Raw genomic sequence first — 24,339 nt, 5'->3', positions numbered from 1 at the left:
CATCTGAGTAACATACGGCTAAATTATTTTTTTCCAGGATCTTACCTCTGAGCATATTGATTAAATTCCTTCAGGGGTTTTCTGCTTACTACAAGATAAAATCCCCAAATTTTAAATAAAAAACACGAAGGAAGTATTTAGGTTATGAAACATCTTCAGTTTATACCCTAGATGACTGCCTACCTTACGTGACATTTTCCAGGGAGTCATGGTGCATAAACCCATAGATTATAGGTTTGTTACTATAGCAGTCCTAAACCAGGACACCCTGGTACAAGCATTCCATAGACAAAGACTCTTGTAGTAAACATTAAGCCTGTTTTTCAGGAGCCACAGTTACCAACATGATTACAAGGAAATCAGACTAGGTTACCTGTCTTTCTTCTTCTGGGGACATTCGCCAGATACCAGGAGAGGAACAATTTTAGGCTAACTGCTGTAATTTTTTTTTCTCCCAGACATTTTCCATTTATGTACCTTAAATAACAACCAAACAGAAGAACTTATTCTTTCTTGCTTGTGTCCCTGTTGCCTCACCATGACTTTGCCCAGGCCATTCCATTTTTGTATCTCTGTGTGGTTAAACCCTATGTATCCTTGCCAGATTACTTCACATGTTACTTCCTCCCAGTTGGATGTAATCTCCTTCTCTGAAACTTTGTAATCATTTATCTTTTCTCTTACCACAATCTGTTGAATTTTTTTTCTAGTGTCAACTACCCGAGGTCTTTATTTTTCTCCGTCTATACACCCATAGTATATGTATTGCATTTCAGGCACGAGGTGCCCAGTTTCAAAGATAAAAAAGACACAATCTCAATCCATCAAAAATTGTTTCCCCACAACTCAACATGATGCATTCTATACAGAGTGCTTTCAGTAAATATTTTGGGGAGGAAAGAGAGGTAGGAAAGGTTGTAGCAGTAATAATCCTGTTAAATCGGACATCATTCTTTAGGCAAATTTATTAAAATACTGAACCTTAGATTTCTTTAGAATGTTCTACATGTATCTTGAATGTAAATTTAAGAGGTATAAAAATATGATTATAGATATAAAAAGAGTAAATTGTTTTCCAGATATTAACAGGATATTTTATTCTTGCATATTCTTCCTCTACCAGCTTAATGAATACAATTTGTGAAATAATATTTAAAAGTCTTAAACATGTGGCTGTGAATATCACATGGTTTTTGTCTATTAGATGTAATTTTTTAAAAAACAGAGTAGACTTGTTTACTATAGGATAATTTGTGTTGAAATGAACATTGTTCCAGATTTAATGGCTCAAATGTGTATTTATCAATGTACTTCACTGACATTTTGAAGGATTTTTTTAGTTCACTGAATTTGCTTTCTGTAATATACAAAATAGTTGAGCTAGACTGTAAATATATAAATCTAATCTGAAATTTGTTTGAAAGTAAATGCTTTGCTCCTTCTCCCTTATCCCCCAGTCAATGACACACTTGATGACATCTTTGACGGTTCTGATGATGAAGAAGAAAGCCAGGATATTGTGAATCAAGTTCTTGATGAAATTGGAATTGAAATTTCTGGAAAGGTATGAACATCATCTTTTCTTAGTTGGAAATAGTTTCTACCTACCACCTTTGTCACTTAATTGTTTTGTTTTTACTGTTAGGTACATGTTTTTTATTTCTGTTTCAAAAGTAAATTAAAGAGACCTCTGTACAGCACATCCTGTTATGTCCTAGTCCAAATGTTTGCTAATGCACGTTTTTGTTTTTCTTTGTTTAATATAGATGGCCAAAGCTCCATCAGCTGCTGGAAGCTTACCATCTGCCTCTACTTCAAAGGCTACAATCTCAGATGAAGAGATTGAACGGCAACTCAAGGCTTTAGGAGTAGATTAGTCAAAAAAAGTCATAATATTTTGCTTACTTATAATTATGTAGTATAAACCAAGCACAGTGCAGATTTCTTTTACAAAACACATGTATTTTGCGGAAAAAAAAAAATGGAGACTGTGAGTGAACAGTTGTTTCCTAACCCATGGCTATTTTGAATCTTTTGCCAAAGAATGACAATGATGCAAAAATGGAAACAGTTTGGATTTTAATTAGAACTATTTAGGAGTGATGATGTGTAAAAAGTTGACTTCTCTTTTGCATGGCACAGAGAAATTATATTCCTTACTTCATGTCAGTTTATGTTCTAAATCTTTTTCACTGAATATAAAAATCTTGTTAAATGCCGTTAGGCACCAACTTAAAGAGGGTTGTAAAAATATTAAAAGTATATCATTAATTCTGTATCTGTTGCTTGTCTTTTGTAAGTGATTATGTGTTATGACCATAGGCAGTTACAGCTGCCAAATTATTTTTAAATGGTCAAAAAGAAGAGTGCTATTTAAACATCTGTCTTAAACAAAAACTGTAATAGCTTTTCTTTTTCTTTTTCCGTTGGGAGAACATTCTAGTTGGTAAGTTTATTACCTTTCAAAATGTGCTTGGCACCTGCCTTAAATAGCACAGATCTATTGTGCACATCTTTAAATTATTTCAGCTGGCAGAAAAGAATTACATTTAAAACCGAAAGCAAGGCCTCACTACAAAGATTATCCTGGCTTTTTCCTATCTCTGGGCCTAATTGAAATACGTACTCTTATTTGAGACACTCCTCTCTTAAAACAGACCAGGTTTTCCTGGTCTCGGAAGAGACCTATGATGACTTGTCCCTTTGATGCCATTACTGTGCATTGAATATAATTAGTAAAAATAGACAATGAATAAATAACACTTTATAGTAAGTAAACAATATATTTTGGCCATCTAAAAAGTGAGGATTATAATTATATGAATTATAATTTAAACTTTAATTTTGTTGAATGTGTATATTGAATCTTCTAAATTGAAGCCATTATTCTCAATTAAGTACTACAACTATGACAATGCTTGACCTACATTTTTAAAATAATTTCTTTTTTTGATAAATAAACCACAATTTTACCAGAAATTACCGTCTAAATGTGTATTAGCAGTATTTTTTAAGGTGAAATTGCCATGGTATCTAATGAACGTGTAGACAGAGAGAGAAAATGAAGGAGTGCCAGACTAGTTAGAATAGAAGTTAGGATTAGGTTAGTTTTGAAAAACGATGTTGTAATATATGGGTTCTAACACATCCTACCATGAAAACTGGAGGAGATATGTATAACCTGGTTAATTTGGGATGGTGGACATTTTGGGCTAATACTGACAAAATACATCTTAGGACTACTATACATGTGACACGGATTGCTAGGAGGAACGAAAAACTAAACTGTATAGTTTATATTCCGTAAACCATTTTATAATGTTCAAAGATTAGGTTTCGTTATTGGTAGTATTAAATACACAGTTTCTCTTAACAGTGATGGGTCAAAACATTTTACTGGATAATGGAATGTTTACCAGAACATGTTTTGATTCTTGGATGTACATAATAATGCCATCTAACTTATTTACTTTCTTGTTTACATGTGGGAGCTTTTGTTTTTAAAAATTATTTTGTTAAAAAATCTCAATAAAGATTTATTATTGTTGTCCTTTTCTTACCTTTTTTGCTCTTTTTGGTTGCTGCTAAAATTAAAAATTTTATTCTTATTTAGTAATTTTTCAAAAGAATGATCTTTATTATTTTCCCAGAAGAACAATTAGATAAACTCTGCCAATTACATTAAAAAAAAAAAAAATCTTTTTAAGAAATAATTGTACACGAGACTAATGTTTGTGAATGTAATAAGCCTAAGATTTGGTGGTTTCACATTAATAATTTTTTCTCAATATTCTCAGGGATTGAACATTTTTAAGTTTTATTTTTGAACATGTAAGTCCTAGTGACTTATTTCGTTTCAGTCAAACATGGACACCACAAAAGAATTTGCACATAAAAGACAGAGAGCTGGTCTGATTTGGCTACGTTTATAAAGTGTTGTGGTGGTAGTTTTCACAATCACTGTCACTATAAATTTGTAATGTTACCCTATCCTTTGCTGAAAAGAAAACAGTTACTTTTGAGCCCTTAAGGAATAAGAAATAAGGGCTTGGTTCTTATAGATTGAGCTTAATAAAAATACTGGGTGTTTTTTGCTTTTTTTTTTTTTTAACCTGCTTTTTCTAACTTTTCTTTAGGCACACACAAAAATTTAACAATTGTAATCAAACAAGAGGTTGCCATAGAAAGAATAGAAGAGTATCTCTGTTACTGAAAAGGATACAGCCCAAAGCCACATTTTGTTACCAAATGAAAAAGTTATTTATGGGGGAAATTTCAGAGTACCAGAGAAGTAGAATGTGATACAAAAATGTCAATACTAATGATAACACCTGTTAGAAAACATAAAATGATCATCTGTCAGATGATTATGTTGCACACACTGTACTGTGTGCTCTGAGGGGAGTATCTGGTTATTGCAAGAGCTAATGGAAAGGGGCTCAAGATTGTGACCCTATGGAACAGAGAGAGGAAGCTGTCAGCCTATGGGCTTTACGTTGTTTGACTTGCACAGGGATGTATATTTTACTATTTGCATTTGAATGTCTTTAGAAAAAACCTGGTACTCTCTTTTTGGCCAAAATGCATTTCCTACCATCCTAGTTGCCATACTTCTCACCTGATCTCTGTGGCCCTAATTGAAATAGGTACTCTTATTTTAGACACTCCTCTGTTAAAACAGGAGTTTTAACATGTTAAAACAGACCAGGTTTTCCTGGTCTCAAAAGAGACCTGTGATGACTTGTCCCTTTGATGCCATTACTGTGCATGAAAAGGTGTTGGCAACTTCAGAAACAGATCAACCTTCCAATTTCCTCTCTGTAGAAGGTGAGGATTCAAAACCATTCTAAGCTTAGTTGTTTTAGTAGTCAGCTGGATCGGTGTTGCCCTAGAGGAAGCCTGAAGATTGTGAAGCCAGATTTCAGGTTCCCTATTGTTGGAACACCACATTCCCCCAACAATTTGAAAATACACACATCCCCCAACCATCCCCAAACACTGAAAATATTTCTTTGACTGGACAAATCCTTTCCACCTTTAGAGATGGAAAGGTAAATTGTATGAATGAGTTTATCAGCTACCTTTACTAGGTAAAGTTGAATGTACCAAACTAGTAGAAATGACAAACATCTTTCTTCCATTTTAATGGACAACTCTACTAATTCCTGAAGACTTAAAGAGCTCACAAATATATAAGAGGGAAAGACTATGGCTAAAGTCAGCCTTTGTCATTTATTCCCCAAAGTATGAACATACCAGTCTACACAGGGAATTATATGTCATTTGTTTAATTGAGGTTTAGCATTCTAAATGGCATTAACCATTTTCTGTTCTGAAAATTAATCAAAATATATTAAAGTATTATTTTAATGTAGTTAGAAAGTAGTCTCAATACAAATGAGTTTTGTATAATACAAAACAATACAAATGAGTTACTGGTACTTACTGGTTGGGAAGGCCTCAGGAAACTTACAATCATGGTGGAAGGTACCTCTTTGCAGAGCGGCAGGAGAGCGAATGAGAGCCCACCTAAGGGGAAAGCCCCTTATAAGACCATCAGATCTCATGAGAACTAACTATTGTAAGAACAGGATGCGGGAAATCGTCCCCCTAATCTTCACTTGGTCCCTCCCACCACACGTGGGGATTATGGGAACTACAATTCAAGATGAGATTTGGGTAGGACACAGCCAAACCATATCAGTTAGCAAAGAATTGCTATTTCACTGGGCACAGTGGTTCATGCCTGTAATTCCAGCACTTTGGGAGGCTGAGGAGGGAGGATCACTTAGGTCTAGGAGTTCAAGATCAGGCTGGGCAACATAGGGAGACCCCCGTCTCTACAAAAATTTTGAACATAACCAGGCATGGTAGCGTGGCAACTGTAGTCCCAGCTACTCAGGAGGCTGAGGTGGAGAGGCCAGGAGACTGAGGCTGCAGTGAACAATAATCATGCCACTGTACTCCAGCCTGGGTGACAGAGTGAGATTCCGTCTCAATAATAATAATAATAATAATAATTTGCTATTTCAATAGTAAGTATTAAAATAATTTATTTTAGGGAAAAACATAGTTCCCAATACTGGTAGTGTCTAAACTTGAAAAGAATAACCTTATGGATGGATGTTTAATGATGCTGATTATGATCTAAAATATATTGATGATGTAAGCATATATACATGCTTATTTTTGTTACATAAAGAGTAAACATTACCAGAGGAATCATATTTAAAATGCAAAACAATCACTAATCTAGATTTATACTGCATGACGTTTTATTTCTATTTGCAAGTTTCAAAGTGCATATATACATTTTTGCATATATACATATACATGTATGTATACATGATCTGGCTTTTAGCAAACTAAAGAATTCCTTCCCCAGTTAATGTGTTTTAAGTAGGCGAAGAAATGTTGAGTTATCCAGAGAAGGAACTTGAATGGCTGTGTGGCTGAATAATTTGGAATTTACTCTTAAATAAGAATGTTGTATTTCATATCTTTTGGATGCTAAATGTGTGCTTAAGCATGGATGATTAGGCCACTGAAAGCTGTTTTGTTAGTTAAATGTCTATCTTTGTTAGTAATATATCAAATTTTACCCATCCAATTGATGGTGATTATGTATGAACATACATATATAGTCTATGTAGATTATGACCTATAAAAATACTGGGTCTTTAATAATATCATAAAAAGAGACTGGACAGTATCATTTATTTTCTAAGCATTCTAATTCAACAATAAAATTTGGTCTAATGTTACCACTTTTGTTATATTAAAATAAGTTAGATAAACATAGCCAGCAGATTTACATTCCAAATGTAAAAAAAAGTCACTATTCTAAGTTAATATCACATTACAGTTTGCTTCTACTAGCATGTTTCAAGGTAATGCATTCTTAAAATTTAAATAAATATGTTCTTTTCGATACAATTCTCAGAACTAAAATTAAAATCTCAATATGTCAAACATTTTTACAAATAGTAAATCAGATTCTAATCAATTATACCAAAAGTGATCATGTCTTGTTATAGAAACCTGGATGATTTTCCAGATTGTGAGATTTCAAAAACATTATAATTTAAAATTAGGTGATGCCGTTCACATTTGTAGCTATTGTTAACATTGCACTCCTTCATTTAACAAATATTGCATGCCTAATATGAGCAAGAACTTTCCCAAGTCCCGGAGAAATAACACCAAACAAGCCAGATCTCTTCCTGTCCCGTTGCAGCTTATAGACTAATGGTTTGAGGCTCAAGGATCCATAAAGCATTCTTTTCTATGGCTACACATCAAAAAGCTAATATTTAGGAGGAATAAAAAGATCAAAAATTAATGTTTCTACAAATCTCTTTTGAAACAGTTCTACTTCAAAGTATCAATTCTGATTGAGGCTTATTCCTTAAAGGTAGTAATAAAAGTATAAGACACCTCTGGCTCTAAGTTCAAAACTTTTAGTTCAGACAAACTAGTAGAGTTGGTAGAAAGCAGAACATTGGCTAATTAATTTTCGAATTGGATATTTCTGGTGATGTGCTTTACATATGTGTCATTACTGACTTAAATGTTAAAAAACTAATACACATATTTGGAAAAGGAATCTATAAACTCATATGCACACTCATATGTCAGTGTGTGTGTGTGAGAGAGAGAGAGAAAACAGAGAGAGATCGTTTTATTACTGTTAATATATTTGGCTTAAAATGTATAATCTGGCTTCTGAGAATAATTATTTCAAGTAAATAACATCACTATAATTTAAATTGTTGGTTTCTTTTTTTAAAAAAAGTGGAAAAGCAATGCTTCTGTAAAAGCTATTGATATAAAATGATTTTAAGTCAACCAAGTAATTTCTGTTTTTCTTGAGGAAGAGAAAGGAATGAAACAGGAAAAAAAGGCTATTATACAGTAGAAAAATCTTATCTGCACTCAAGATGCTCCTTAGAAATAGAAAATAAACTCTGATTCAGACTTGTTTTCACCCGTTTTTCTCTTTGCCTCCGGTTGCAAAACCAAACTCTTACTACTTCTTTCTCCAGATTCAGTTCTTCAGCCATCCGCATGATCTCTTGAGAAGAAGGTTTATTCTGTTCTCCAAAGTGTCGCTCCAGAGCATCTTTAGCAGCAATGCTGGGGTGGGGTGGACATAAGGGGTGAAATGTTGTTTTTAGTGAAGTTTGTGACAGATCAAAATTAAGGTAGGTTGAATTTCCTAAATATTAACATGAAAAGGAAACGAAAAACTCTGAACATACTTGCAAGACACTTTACAAGGAAAAATGTATAGTTTGTTAAATGTGTAGATGTTTGGTCTTATGCAAGGTAGAGTTGCACCAGAGTCACAGAAAGAATTAAGGGACCCAGGCTTTCTATGTGTATCCCACTTTGTGCCACCAGAGGGCACTGAGTTCATGAAAAGAAAATGAACATTTTCCTAGACATTTCTAAGGATCTCCCCAAAATCATTTAGGGCTGTTTTCAATAAAGATAACCTCTAGTGAACAACTGACCAACCAAAACAAAATCTGTCTTTTAGTATTTCCTAAGCATGTCTCACAAAAACTACAAAAAGATCAATGAACAATCTTTCTGGGTTGAAATGCAAGAGGTCATGTTGAACTTTAAGAGACCGAAACACTGATTACTAGTGTCATATTTTTAAATACTACAGACACCGTGGATACTACATTGCCAGAGCAATAAGTTATATCTAAAAGGGCAGAAGATATGGCCACTCTCTTAGAAATGATTGTTTTCTTTCTGTTTGTATTCATAATTTCTGGAGCAAAAGTGTTCTTGAATCAAACAATACATAATTTTCCATCAAATGTTAAAAATTATTAGCTCTCCATTTCTCACAGTTATTACATTATTTTTTTATAACCCATCCTGTTTCTTCATTAGACTGTATTTACTTTTATTTTATTTTATTTTATTTTATTTTATTTTATTTTATTTTATTTTATTTTATTTTATTGTTTGAGACAGAGTCTCGCTCTGTTGCCCAGGCTGGAGTGCAGTGGCATGATCTCGGATCACTGCAACCTCCGCCTCCCGGGTTCAAGCCATTCTCCTGCCTCAGCCTCCTGAGTAGCTGGGGTTATAGGCACCCGCCACCATGACCGGCTAAATTTTATATTTTTAGTAGAGACAGAGTTTCACCATGTTGGCCAGACTGGTCTCGGACTCCTGACCTCAGGCCCACCTTGGCCTCCCAATTCGCCTTACATTTCTATGTTATGTTACACCTGCATTACACTCAAATGCTCATTCCATTTATAAAATACCAGTCTTGTCCTCAGGAACTTTTAATATAAAGAATACCTTATAGTTGTTCTTCGTTTTCTTTTCCTTTCATTTGCTCCCACTTTTTCATTGTACAAAGCTATAATGTGGAAAAGAGAGATAATTACAAATACAAAGTAGACTCTTTATAAAAAACTATCTGATTTGGATTTCAATTTGTTTTCATAAAACAATGCAAAATAAAAATGCCAGACATTTTTGTCTTAAATGTTTGCAGTCTAAGTCATTTTCTATTACAGACCTTAGTGAAAAATATCAACGCAGAAATAAATGTTAACCTCGCAAAGGCACTTTCTACAAATAATATCCTCACTTTACTTTTGTTGGAATGCTTGCTGTAACTACTCTCAAACCTCACTGTTTATCCAGCTCTGACATTTGTATGAGTAGATAATTGTATCTCATTAAGTTGCATATCTAGCAATTGCTTATATTATTTACTTGGAAGACTCGTGTGTGCAAATGATTTGTGTACACTAATATTAGGATACAAATATGATTCATATATAATTTCTCTAGTATAAAAGAGAGGAAAAAAATGGATGTGTAAAAAAATAAGCATTTTACCCCTTCATGCTAATGCCAACTTACCTTGTAAGCTTTCCTTATATAGGTTATTCTCTCCTCAATAAATTTATTTCCATACTTACATTGCCCTTCCTTTTTTGTTGTTGTTTTTAGTGTGATATAACAAAATGTTTGTTTTTCATCTCAAAGAGAAAAGGAGGGAAAAAAAATCCCTCAAACTTCCTGCTTTAGCATTAATCCTACTGATTGAAGCCGTTATTTTTAGGTTAAAACATAGCACTGCCTTCAGAGACACAGTTTAGTACCTCCTACTTGCTCAGCTTCCTCCAGCCATTTGGATAATATTGCTTTCAGTTTGCATGCATTTTTAAAGCTGAGCTGCAGATTTTCAAATCGGCAGATTGTTGTTTGACTGAATTCAGAGCCATGCACAGCTGCCAGGGCCTCCCCAACATTTGTTTGGGTGTATCCTGTGAAGGGACAATAAAGACCATCAGCTCCAACTTTCCAAAAAATGTTAATTTTGGTTCATTGTCACACAAATCTTTGTATCTTTGTCAACTATTACATACTGTTTTTTAACTATATAGTCTTGGCAAATCAGAATTATTTAGTAAGATTCATTATACTTTCAAGTACTTGTCCAATACTTCAAAACATATTTCTTCTAGTTAATAAATTACTTTTATCTACTCACTGAAATAATTCAGATAGAAACATCTGCCAGTCATAATATTTAGCCAATGTTTAGGTGTATCCTAAACACTTTATAAGGCACTTGAAAATTACAGCTCTTTTTATCATTATTGTTAAATATCAAATAATATATGCTCAAAAATCTTTAATATATTAACTATAATGCATAAAATATATGGTTATATATCATAAAATTTTTTATTTCAACTCTAAAAGATTCAATGATATTGTTGAAGGGTACTAAATAAAACTAAGAATTATTCTGCTTTCCCCAAAACCGTGTTTATTAAGAGGTTATGATTACGCATTTCACATATACCTCTGAGCCCGTTTTATAGTTTTTGGTATTGCCTCTATCTTCAGACTAATGATCCTTATTGTTTGTCCGAAACATTTTTAGAGTACAGCTGAAATAATCAACATATAATTTGAAACATTCACAGTAATATAAATAGCAAACTGAAAATGAATTTCACAAAGATTCCTACTACTGTGTTTATTACATGTAATAGCTACATATTATTTCAGGACCTAAGGCTATATACCTATATGTATAAAATGGTTGCATATGATGCCCATCAATAAATATTCTTATTAAATTACCTATGGTTCATTCTGCAAGTGCAGAGTTTTGAACTGTTATTTCAATCCATTAAAAAATATACACAACTTTATGCAATTTAACCAAAGTTAATTGTTATAGTTGTTTTATTTTAAAAACACTTCAATAGAAAATGAGCAAAGACTCTGAACAGACAGTTCACAGAAAAAGAAACTTAAATGATTGTCAAGCACATTAAATAATACACTTTACAATCATAAGAAAATAAATTTTAAATGAAGTAGCAGTGAAATGTCACTTTGACCTGTCTGATGTGCAAAGATCTAAAAGATTAACAGCATATTTTTTCCTTCAACCACCATTTATTTATTTTGTGTTCTAGTTACATTCTTCTAGATGCTGGAGATATCATTAAGCAGAAAATAAAAAGAAATAGATTTTAAAAGCTCATGCCGTTTTGGAGTCGATATAGCCTGAGGATGTTGAAAAAGATTCTCATGGTGACAGTAAAATTTGGTAGAGCTTCTCTAGAGACCAGTTTGACAACATCTATCAAAATTACCAGTACACATACTTTTGATCAAGCAATTGTGCTTCTAACATTTTTCCTGCGCATTTATTTATATGGGTGCAAAATAACATTTATAGGGTTAATCATCGTGGCCTTGTTTCTAACAGTCAAAGATCAGAAACCACCCGAATTTCATCAGGAGAGGACTGGTCAAATAAATTGCAGTATATTCATAAAGTGAAACTTGACAGCTCCACAAAGGAAAAAGAGCTCTAGAAAAATTACTACTGAAAACTTCAAATAATACTTATGTTGGGCACAATACATATATTTGCATATCTATCCATGAGCTATCATTGGAAAGATACACAAAGAACTAACAACAATGATAAACAGAAAAAACAAGCAGAAGGATACATGTCACTTATACTCTTTTGTACTTTTGAATCATATAAAAGTATGGCCTCACACATTTCACTACATATTAATGTATCAATATGTATGGTTCAAATAAAATATAGATAAAAATGGGCACTTCGAAACTAAAGTTGAGGTGGGTAAGTTTTGAAAGAGTATTATTAATTTAAAAATTATGTATTTAGGCTCTTAAGAAATTATCAGTAAACAAAAGTTTTTGGAGGATTTCCATAGCAATTAACTATGTCCACAGTAGAGATGAAGAATGACAATCATCTTATACATTTGAGTAACATATAAGAGATTTAACAGCAATAAAGATTTGCAAACCAAGCTCTTTTTCCTGTTGCCTTTAACAAGCACATACCTAACTTAATTCTTCTCACTTTAAATTCGTTGGCAAACTTTTCGAGTTCTCTGATTTCTGGAGAATCCATGTCTATTGGCTCTTCCACCAATTTACTTTTCCGCCTGAGTTCCTGCTTGAAATCAGCAGCTGTGGGGTCCTCTGCCAGGAGAGGCTGGTGTATAGGAGGAAATCCATGACTCAAAGTGTGGTCAGGAAATTTATAAAGACAAGGGGTTAAACTACCTGTGAGTAAACAAAGAAATAAAATGAAAAAGACCAATTGTAATTCTTCCTTATTTCTATATAAGAAAGGATTTTACCTGATTTAGCCCATTATTCTGCTCTAGCCTGTCTCAGTACTTAAAAGGTTACCTTACATATAGTCTTCTGAAGAAGGAGTCAAAGTAGCTTAGTAGAATTGAGATTATTTATCTTCTACCTTCTCCAGAGCAGCAACACCAAAGATAGGGTTAAAGGAAAGAAGCAGGGGACTGCGAATAACTAAAATAGAAACAAACAACTTCTCTCGGAAGTGTACGTTTTCTATCATGTTTTTCTCTTAAATGACACCTATTCCTGGGAATCTGAGGTTGAACTCTAACCAGAATCTATGCATGGAACTCTGTTTTCTTAATTCATTGAACAAATAATGGGTGATGTTTGTTGTAATCATGGCACTAAATGCTTCAGCTAAGTGCTATGCTGAGAAGTTTTCTTGTGATTGGGAAATTGATTTCACAATATAAAAATGCCCCCCTATTTAATCAGTAAAAACTTGATTTTATTAGGAAAAATCACATCTTTTTTAATTAAATGAAGGCAGGCAGAAAAAGAATGATAAGAATATAAAATATATTAATGTGGCTAAATAGGCTTGAGGAATGATTAAACATTAACAAAAGGTAACCTCGAAAGTTCTATTAAAAAGTCACTAACAAGATTTCTTGAAAAATATACAATATAATAGAATAATTTCTTGATTATTATTTAAGGAAAAGCAAAAATAAGCAGCAAGAAAGTTTGCAACTTTATATATGATAAGTAATTACCCATAAATGATAAAGCATTGACTCTATTGAGTGGATACATTAAATCACAAAAAATGTAAAAAGGTCTGAAATTATTATATAATTGCTTCCAGACTTCCTTCTTCATTGGAAGAGTCTATCTCAGTTGGGAAGTATAGGTGAGAGAGTCGTATATAAGCCAAATTCCAACACATTTTGTTTCTTGTTTTCTTTATCAATGCATTACAAGTTTTATCGACAAAGATTTTACTTTAATTTATATTAAATGACATGTCTAGTGTGCCTTCTGTTTCCATGGGTTCTGCATTCATGGGTTGATGCAACAGTGGATTAAATACATTTAAAAAATAAAGTAAAAAATAACAACACAAGAATAAAAATGATACAAATAACCCAGTATAGTATAAGAATTATTTACATAGCATTTGCATTGATTTAGATATTATAAGTAATCTAGAGATGATTTAAAGTAGAGAATGTGCCTAGATTATTTGCAAATACTACACCATTTTATACCAGGGACTTGAGCATCCAAAGATTTCAGTATCCTTGGGGGTCCTGGAACCAATGTGCCACATATATAGAAGGATGATTGTGTAAGCAAGACATTTTTATACAAAAATATTGAGTAATTAATCCTTTTCTTGTTAAGTATAAATATTTTAAAATAAATTACTATGGAATACATGCAATAATGATTCTTAGAAACTTACTGAAAAAATGCATCCAGAGTTCATGCCACCTATAATTACTCTACACATACATTCCCAAGTCAAAGACATGAGTAATAGTATATTTTCCAGAATACATAAATCTTACATTAATATATCAATATGTAATGAGCAAAGAATACTGCAACTCAGCAAATTGTTGGTTTATATTATTTATATAAAAATATGTAATTATAAAGTGCACCCCATCTAAAAGGGCATATTATTTTTCTAAAACAAAGTAAACATATAAATGAGAGGTTAAACAAATCAGCATAAAATAAATTTGTCTGCTTTAAAGCTGGGAAAAAGATGTGAAAGAAACTATTTTTGTCTTTAAAAAATTCCTGCTACTTTTCCAAACTAAAATTATCCAGGTTTACTTTTGTAAAAGTCAGTCAACTATCCAGTGTATGCTTTATTGTGTGGCGTCTTGATCAGACCAGAGAACATTCTTAAAAACAATTTGACCAACTTTCCTTTTATTATATAGCTTTTCTTCAAAATGTTTATTGCTGTGGGGTTCATTTTTAGCTCTTTATTAATTTTAGTTTTCTGCTAAATTAAAAGAAGGACTAATAGATGTAAAAAGAAAACTGATGACATTTATGTTAGCATCTATTTAATCTGATATTTATCTGAAGAGTTGTTTTGTGCTTATACTTTCAGAATTGATTTGCACATACATTTATAAAACTTTCACTTCTTTTATTATTAAGGTCCATCAGGTATCACTTAATACATTTAATGATAAAATACCCTGAGAAAGAGTACAAAGAAAAGCCAGGCTACTGTTAGATTTTGTACATTTAACATATTTTAAGACACTTTAGATGACTCATTTAACCTATGTCAAATTATGTTTATTTTATATAAACAATTTGTGTGTTTTTTACATATGCATACTATAAGGTCTGAATTTGTTATCAAATTTTATTATTATTTTCAATTTCTCTTGCTGATCATAATCATGTACTGCTACAAATCTTCTATGCAACACTTTGTGTTGCGTTAATTTCACATTTGTCATCATCTTTGTCTTTATACAAAAAAAAAGAAAATGAGTCAGGAAAGATATATGTTTTTCCCCATAATTTACAATGTAGAAAATTTAAGTAGAAAGAAATTAAACAACTTGCCTTCAGTGCCCAACGAATTAACTTTGCAGTTTAAACCAGAACTAAAGTCTAATGAGCATTGCAGCAAGCCACATCAAAATAATTGCCTGGTTCATTTTCCAGGCAGTTTATACTCACTAAATTAAATAACTTCCCTTTAAAAGGTTTTCTCTGCATTTAAACACCTTTGGCTATTTTAAACAAATGCTTTTAGACAAAAAATATTACAATAAAATGTATATAAAGTGTGTCATCCCTATTTCCATAAAATTATTTATTTATTTATTTATTTTTGCTTATTTATTCTTTATTTTTAGAGATGGGGTCTTACTCTGTCTCCTAGATTGGAGTGCAGTGGTAAAATCATAGCTCACTGCAGTCTCAAATTCCTGCCCCAAGCCATCCTGCCACCTCAGCATCCTAAGTAGTATCTACAGGCATGCGCCACCGTGCTCATCTAATTTTTTAAATTTTTTGCACAGATGGGATCTCACTGTGTTGCCCAGGCTGGTCTCAAACTCCTGGCTTCCAGCAATGCTCCCACCAAAGCTTCCTAAAGTGCTAGGATTATAGGTATAAGCCACAGAACCCAGCCACAAAAATTGAAAGGTAGTTTATACATTGTAAGTACTCTGGTGAAGTGGACACACAGAAGACAAATTTGAATGGAATCCATGAAAAGTACACAGAAAATACCATTCTCCAAGGTTTGGCATCCAGAACAAGAAGCAAAATGTGATGTGTGATACAATTTTTCTTTTTTTCCTTTTCCTTTGGTTTCTTTTCTTTTTTTTTTTTTTTTTTTTTGGAGACAGCGTCTTGCTCTTGTTCCCTGGGCTGGAGTGCAGTGGTGCCATCTCAGCTCACTGCAACCTCTGCCTCCTAGCTTCAAGCAATTCTCCTGCCTCAGCCTCCTGAGTAGCTTGGACTACAGGCGCCTGCCACCACGCCTGGCTAATTTTTGTATTTATTTATTTTTTATGTATAATTTTATTTATAATTTTTTGTTTAGAGACAGGGTTTCACCATTTTGGCCAGGCTGGTCTCAAACCCCTAACCTCAGATGATCCACTTGCTTCAGCCTCCCAAAGTGCTGGGATTACAGTTATGAGCCACTGCACCCGGCCCACTTTTATTTTTCATTATATGAAAATATCTACAATTATCTGCAAGGTCACAGATTTCCTGGAACTAACTTTACACAGAATTTCATCATAACGATTTAAAAGAACAGCCAAATGAACTTCTGTTTCTAGCATCTGAGCCTGCATTTGGGGGAGTGTGGAGAGTGATTGGGATGAATATGTTTCAAATCTTTTTAAAACCTAGATTACTGAAAAAGGTGGAAATAAGATGAAAGATGTGGTGAGTCATGTGCAACAGAGGTCTCATCAACATTTTCTGAAACATGGATAAAGAAAAATTATCTTGAGGCCTGGACAGCACACACACACATAGCTTGGAAGTGTTTGCATACTGTAGTTCCAAATACATTTTCACATTGAAGATTAATTCACCAGAGGCTTTCTAAATTGCCATGTATGCATTTCTGTGTGGCAGAGGAGGGAGAAGAACAGAGGTAAATCTTTTAAAGCAGGCAATGGGGGTCAGAGATAGGACTTGTCTTACTAGGTGCTGACTCAATGTACCATAGCATGGGACAAATTGATCTTTGCAGCATGTGGTTAGCTTACAACATCATCTCAGGTTACTGGCTTGATGCCTTAAAAAAACAAACAGGGGAAGCAGAGGGACACAGTAACATACGCCACCCTGCTGTGCTTGTAACACGCACAGGAACATGTATCTGAATATTTGCATATATTCCCCTGTGTTCCTTAGGCACAAAAATTCAAAGGAAATTATATGCTTCCACTGTGATCTTTTCACTAGTGTGCACTGGTAAATTCTATCCGTGTACAACAGGGGCCCATTGGCTGTTTGGTTTAATTTGAAACGCCTATTTCTTTACATACAGCCTGTGACTGCTTTCCTGCTACAATGACAGAGTTGAATAGTTGCAACAAAGACTAGAAAGGTTGAGATATTTACTGTCTGGTTTTTTACAGAAAAGGGTTGCCAACCCCTAGTCTGGAAGTGAAAATACATCATGTCACTGCTACCAAAAGACCTTTCATGATGCAGAAGCGAAAGATCTTCAGAATTACTTGTTTCCTTAGAGTTATTGCAACCAGAACAATTTAGGGCCAAATAAAGCAAAGAACTAAGGAAAAGAAGTAAATTAAGAGAAAAAAAAATTCAAATTTCAAAAAATGAAAAGATGGGTTCCCAAATAGACTATACCCCCTGTCATTTGTCAGGCTGATTTCCATTTTCTTTTGCGTTAGCCCATGCAGCGAGAATATTTTCAGCCATAACAATCTTTTCTTTTAATATCCATTTCTCATCAATAAGAATTGGATGCTCATCACCTTGTTTAAGTCCCAAACTCTTGGGACTTAAACCTTGTTTAAGAGTTTGGGACTTAAACGAGGTTTTCGTTTTGTTTTGTTTTCCCCTTGAAATTAATTTTTAAAGCAAGGACTTTCACACCACTTCTTGGTTTGACCACTACATCATGTAAAGAGGGTGGGTTTAACATTCATTACAGTGAGGTTGATTTGCTGTTTCCACAGGACAGCGGAAAGGGTGAACCCTCATTGAGCTTGTTTCCTGAATTGTACTCTGCTTCAGATACTGGAGAACAGAAACTCTCTCTCAGAAACCCAAAAGTCAGGGTTTTGAGAACTGTTTTCTGATATTTTGTTTTGTTTTGTGTTTATCTAGGAGAGACTTTGAACAGCATTTGTAATTCTCGATTTTTTATTATTTGTACTGTAAGGTGTTGAATTTGAATTCTCTAAGTTCTCAGGAGTGAAAGGACAGAAGGAATGTAGCTGCAAGAGTACCTGAAGAGAAGGTCCAAAGATAACTCATTTTGAGCTGACACAAATTTGCTACTACTCAATCTCAATAGAGTTGTAGTACCCACCACAACTTAGATATGAAGAGACTGAAACTCAGAGGTGCTAAGTCATTTGAACAATGTTAGTAATTAGTTAATGGTATGGATAACTCATTACTCTCAACAAGTCATTCTCTTTATTTTTCCTGCACCTGGACTATTAGGTACGGTGAATTCATCTGATCATTAAAATTCTACCTACCAACCTGACAAAATATTAGTTATAGCTCTTCTTTTCCTGTGAGTTATTAATTTAATGAAATGCTCAAACTAAATGTAAGCATCAGAGTATGGGTAATGACATAACCATATGAAAATAATTTCATATCTTTTAGAAATATAGTTCTTTCTGTAGTTTCACTTTTTTATATAGAGTATGTGACACCATGTCATTGTTGTTGTTAAGGCACTTCTGTGGATTGTGTGGAAGTGGCTGATTTGATTAATGCCTTAAGACTTCTCAGAAAATTCAAATGACATAATCAAGTTTCTATTGTGTACTTTATATATTTCTCTCTTATTTACCTTTTTTCTCTTATTTCTGAATTGCTGTATTTTGTAACTCAATTTATGCAGGTTTACTGTGGATAAAGGCAAGAGAGTTCAGATTCTCCTAGATCTAATCTCTCATGAGGCAAATGCTAATACTGAATTATGTCCCAGTATAGACATTCTGACATTTAAAGCATATCACATTTTAACAAAATTTTTGAGAGAGATTTAACAGTCCCTCTCAAAAATATTCAAATATCTTTTTGCTTGTGATGGTGAGTTTTTCTTTCACTCGTAAAATATATTTAATTTTAGACCACAGTGATAGCTCCAGACCTCGGTGTAAGACTCGTGCTGTTGATGTCACTAAGCCAGGGTTTTGAATCATTTTGAAAGGCTCTTCCGCGGGCCTTTTCATTTTAATTGTAATGAGGAAGCGGTTCATGGAAGAGGGTTTGCTGAGTTCCTGCTGGAGGAAACTTGTATCAGAAAGACATGAGCTGCCAACACTCTCCATGTGAACATTGGCATATTGGCTCCAGTCCTGGGAGCAGGAAGGGTGTTAGAATTCTGAGGCCAGCTGCAAACTCCCGAGGCCAGCGGTGGCCCTCTCTGATTTGGCGGGGTGGGAGGTGGTAGCAAAACTATCTGACGGTATTTGGGCAAGAGATTATTGGCTGCTGGTCTGTGACTGGTTTTAATCTCGGTGCCAACCTCAATCAACTGGCGGGGACTGCCTCTGTGCTGGGTTAAGAGAGAAACTGACGATGTACCTTGGTTCCTGGGAGTTCCTGTAAATGAACTGTGAGGTCTTTCCTCCAGGAAATAGCAGCATGTGTTTGTCATTTCCTGTCTCCTAATCCAAATGTTGTAAAGGCCACAGAAAGCATTCCACCCGCACCTCTAGTAACTAAACACATTTGTTTTACTATTTTATAATGAAAGTAGTTCATCATTGAGGAGGGCTATTCTCATTAACTATGAATACTATTTAAGCATGTTGATCATAAATAATCCATTTCCAGAGAGGAAGAAAAAATATGGCTTTATTTCTTAATTATTAAAAAAAGATATCAGAATTTACAGGTCATCGTTAAGAACCCCGGTCTTCATTTAACCATAAATGTTAGGATACTGGTTTATTAAGGAGAAACTAATATTTTCCTGGATTATTATTTTAAAGTTTTAATGTTTTATTTAGTCTTAAGTAGACAAATTTTGAGACATCGAAGGTTAAACAATTTAATTAAAATTAAACTATTTGCTCCATTTTACTTGAAAAATTATAAGAATAAATCAATATTTGCTTGCTTGGTTTTTTTTTTTTTTTTTTTTTTTACTGCTTATCTGGATGATAACAAAACACAAGTCAGTTAGAAAAGATTTCCCTAATAGATGATTCCTTTATCCAAAGTTTCTCCCTCATTATCACACACATACACACACACACACACATTTTCTCACACAGCTTTAGTTTGTCATCAATAAGAGTTCTTTTCAAAGAATTTCTTTAAAAATAAACCAACAAATGAAAATCCTGTGCATAATAAAACTGCACTTTTTAAAAATGATTAAAATCTTATGTAGCCATGCCATGAAATTAAGCAAGGATTTTTGATGAATAGATCTCATAAGCCAGATCTGCCTATTCCTCAAAAACTGTGCTTCAATGCCTTTCTAGAAGGATCAATAAACAGGTAGCTATACTTGATACAGTCATACTTTACTTATTTATAGGAGAAAAGTATGTAACTTCAATGATTTCAATCTAAGACTCATTCAGAAGCAATTCAGAAAGGGCTGTAAAGCCTGAAACAGCTATCACTAAAGCCCCTGCCGATCACTCTGAGCTTCAATCAATGTCTTATTTATCTTTATGGACCAAATGTCCAGAAGGAATATAATGATGAGGGGAGGTGTTCTGTACACCTGTGCTGTCTGATATGGGAGTCACTAGCCACATGTGGTTATCGAGCACTTGAAATATAGCAAGTGCAACTGAGAAACTGAATTTGAAATCTTATTTTATTTTACTTAGTTTACATTTAAGTTTAAATAGCCACATGAGGCTAGTAGCTACTACATTTTTAGTGAAGGTAAGCCTGCCAATAGCCTCAAGTTACAATTAACAGTTTGACAATAGTGAATTTGAATAAAAACTATATAAAGCAAACTCAAGAAGCACAGCAGTTCAGGGACATGTGAGTAGGGAAATTAGGTATAACCCCTATGATCTCTGCGGGTGTCACAGGAAACAAGAAGTGATTTTTAACGGTAATTTTCAAAGTTAAGAAATCGAATTTCATGTCACACTCTGATCACAATTATTTCAGGCCAAGAAAATCCATCTAATTGTCCCCAAATACAATAACATGTAAAAGACAACTTTTCTTACCTGCCATCACTCCATAGGTTGATGGCTGGTTTCCATAATGACAGGAAGGAACAGAATAATGAAGTCCCGTTGCTGTGTTTCCCAACGTTGTCACCAAGAAATGCGTGCACAAACATTTAGGAGTTTGGATCAAAGACAAAATAGATGGGACTGGTAAGAAAATGTATAAGGATTCAAGACACATTCATTTTATTTCAAAAATACACATTTATGTGGTTCTTAAAGTTATATACCAATATTTTTTCTCATTTTGGGTAAGTTCTCTGATGAATAGGTTAAAACTAGGGGGGATCAAAGTTTGTCTCATGTAATGAGATAATAAATCATCAAAACGAACTTCATTAATTATCCTGTGCTCTGTGCTGTGGCGACGAGTGCCTCATGAAGGGGTGACTGAGCAATTTGGACCTTGGTTTTTTGGGAGTTGTAGAATTCTTGTAGGTTCTCTTCAATGCAAACATTGCAACTCGCCGACTAGAAGAATAGTCCTTTAAAATTCTTGTGTTGCATGATATTATAAAGCAGTCTGTATGAATGAATACAGAAACTATCTCTTGAACAGTGTACTTTTGCTTATTTGTCTGATGAATTTGTTTCATCAAAGTGGAAATGGCAGAGCAACTAGCCTTTTATTAGATACAATCATAAAAATCTCACCAATTCAGAGTGCTATTAAAAACCCGTAACAATATATGATCTATTTATTTTGATGTTGAAACCATGAGGTTGTAAGTTGTCTGCATACACACAATTGATACAACCATTCTAATGATAAAGCTGGTCAAAAAATAAGTTCATTCATTGGGTGACTTAACATCCATAAAGCCATATATAAACATAACTATTCATAAATGGTTGTATGCTTCAGGAAATCAATGTGTATTTTGAAAGTAAATTGGAATTATTAGACTTATAAGTTTTAAACACAAATCATCAAGTTGAAAGGGAGTGCAAAATATTGACAATAAAACCACTGGTCAATATTTCCTTATATATTTTATTTTCTCAATTTTTTCCTTCATATTCTGAATATATTGGTTAGATTTCATAAACATAACTATCTTCTTTAATAAATGAGATGTTATAAAGTACTGTTAGAATCCTTTGAGAATAACGACATACAATCTAGTGATTAAAGACATGACTTCATAAAGTAAAACATATTACTTTAAAATAGAGAAAAATGTTTAATTTTTAAAAATCTGTATGCATTTTTATTTTATAACTAATAAGTCAAAAGAACTAAAGTCAGTTTGCAATATAATGATTACATATAAAAGTCTTACTGTGCATTCCAAAATTAAACAAATTATCATAAAGCACATTTAATACTCAAGTGTTCCCATTTAAGTCAGTGTTTCTATAATAGTTCCTTAGATAATTAGATGTATATGATTAAAATTTCATTAAAATATTATAAATCAATGCTATTATTTAAAACATTTGTAGGTCACTTTTATTAATTATAATTCTTTTTTAATTTTAAGGCTTAAATAATGTTTGCCTTTCAGATTTTAGGAAGTTAACTACAGGATAGGCGAATTTACTAAATAAATTGTTACTTATTTTTAAGTAAATAAATGGCGTTTTGAGCATAAAATTAGATTTTACTAGATTATTACCTCAATTCTGAATTTTATTTTCATGCTGGCCAAATTATCTTCAAACACAGAAATAATGTATTATTCTCATTATCCTCAATCTACAGGATGACCTACTGTTTAAAATATATGATTAGCTATGTGTTAATTGCTTAGATTTATTCATAGCATATATTTTTGATAAAAACTCTTTATTATCTTTTCCAAAAATTATGCTGGAGAATACTTCCTATATTACCCTTTATATGAAATTATAGAAATCTTTGGTGGATTTCCATAATTTAATTTAAAAGGTAATATTGAAAAATCTCTACATTAAATGATTTTACCAAAGTCTAAATATCTGACCTCTAGATTCTTTAAAATCCAGAAGATTGGTGCCAAACTTACACATATATTTAGAAAGTGCTTAATAATAATAAAAGATAGAGCTTAAATCCTTCAAATCAGAATATAAATGTATCCACTCTAATTTTGATTTCTAAATGTATATAATTTCATTCCTAAATATGAGGCAGGTTGCATTTAAAACAAATGGAATGTAAATATTATATGGCTATTCAATGGAAGAAATTTACTCAATTCAAGTCTTTGTCCATTTGTAAATCAACTTTAATACACTTTTTTACTGCATAAAGAATGAACACATTGGCAAAACATACGTATTTGGCTGATTATGTTGAGCCTTTGAATTCCTAAGTTTAATTTTTGTTTTAAAAAGTTGTATGAGATAAATGTTAAAACATGGTTATAAGTGAAGTAAGTCTCTTCAGAATGCAATCTTGAGAAAATTTACCTTAGTTAATGGGCTTTAAATGCCATGTTATTTGTGGCTATAATTTCTGTATCTTATGCTAAAAATATGCTAAATAAAACTCAATTATTTTATTCTATGAAATCCATTGTTGTTGATATTTGGATTTTTCTGTTGTGTTTAATATAAGGTTTATAGCTGTTTTTAGATAGTAGTAAATGTAATTTAACAACCAAATAAATCTTTAAGATAAAGAAGTAGCACCTTTTAAACATTACGTTATTTTATAATATTCATCTCATTTGCTCCTTATTCTATAAATATTTCCATTAAATGGCTTTTAGATTTAAAATGTCCAAGTTCACTCTTTCCTTATGTAGAAAACAGATTTTCCTGCTTATAACAAAGCCAAGAACGATTTAAATGACTATACTTACTAATATTTCTTTAAAAAATCTTTGGCATGTTGACTTTTTAGATATGCTTAATACTTACTTCACTTAAGACAAATTAAATTGGAGGGGTAAAATGAAAGAAGCAAAAAGATTTTTAACTACCAAGATTCAAAGCATTCATTCTGAAATCTTTAGGCCCCGCCAGCTGTAAACTGTCATAGGACTCAGTACCTGTAGACATCACATTGGTGGCATGGTTGGAGACTGGTAGACACTCGGCAGCACTGTGATGCATTATCAGAGGCAGAGTTGCAGAGGCGTCAGAATTCAGGGGTATAAAGGTATCAGCCGAAGTAAAAGCTTGGCAACTCATTCCCACAAAAGAGTAGAAAAATAAGGAGAACCGCTGCTCCCCAAATCAGAGTTTTATTATATTACTGTCTCAAAGGGCCGATTCAATTCTCACTACCTGCATATATACATCAGGAAGGCTCTGAGGCACCAGG

At 33.1% G+C, this 24,339-nt stretch overlaps 2 protein-coding genes across 3 annotated transcripts in view; one reads left to right on the top strand and one right to left on the bottom strand.

The window, feature by feature from the left end:
• Nucleotides 1–3,550, top strand: part of LOC105485504 (charged multivesicular body protein 2B) — a 27,639-nt gene extending 24,089 nt beyond the window's left edge. Inside the window, exons 5-6 of the mRNA XM_011747889.2 lie at nucleotides 1,458–1,564; nucleotides 1,767–3,550. Of these exons, the coding sequence (XP_011746191.1) occupies nucleotides 1,458–1,564; nucleotides 1,767–1,877 (218 nt within the window). The 3' untranslated portion in view covers nucleotides 1,878–3,550. The remainder of the gene's footprint in view (nucleotides 1–1,457; nucleotides 1,565–1,766) is intronic.
• On the bottom strand, nucleotides 699–24,339 carry LOC105485503 (POU class 1 homeobox 1). 2 transcript variants are annotated; one of them, XM_011747887.2, is made up of 6 exons: nucleotides 24,065–24,339; nucleotides 21,084–21,233; nucleotides 12,394–12,618; nucleotides 10,146–10,310; nucleotides 9,331–9,391; nucleotides 699–8,136 (listed from the first exon to the last, which is right to left on the bottom strand). In XM_011747887.2, exons 1-6 carry the CDS (start codon nucleotides 24,204–24,206, stop codon nucleotides 7,926–7,928), a joined length of 954 nt encoding a protein of 317 aa, XP_011746189.1. In that variant the 5' UTR covers nucleotides 24,207–24,339; the 3' UTR covers nucleotides 699–7,925. The 2 variants fall into 2 exon arrangements, with proteins under 2 accessions (XP_011746189.1, XP_011746190.1); XM_011747888.2 differs by having other exon boundaries at nucleotides 21,084–21,155; nucleotides 24,065–24,337.

This window comes from Macaca nemestrina, chromosome 2 (assembly GCF_043159975.1).
Source record: "Macaca nemestrina isolate mMacNem1 chromosome 2, mMacNem.hap1, whole genome shotgun sequence".
In the NCBI taxonomy this organism is placed as follows: Eukaryota; Metazoa; Chordata; class Mammalia; order Primates; family Cercopithecidae; genus Macaca; species Macaca nemestrina.
Note: the sequence above shows the minus strand (reverse complement) of the source record. Positions and strands in the feature narration are given on the sequence as shown.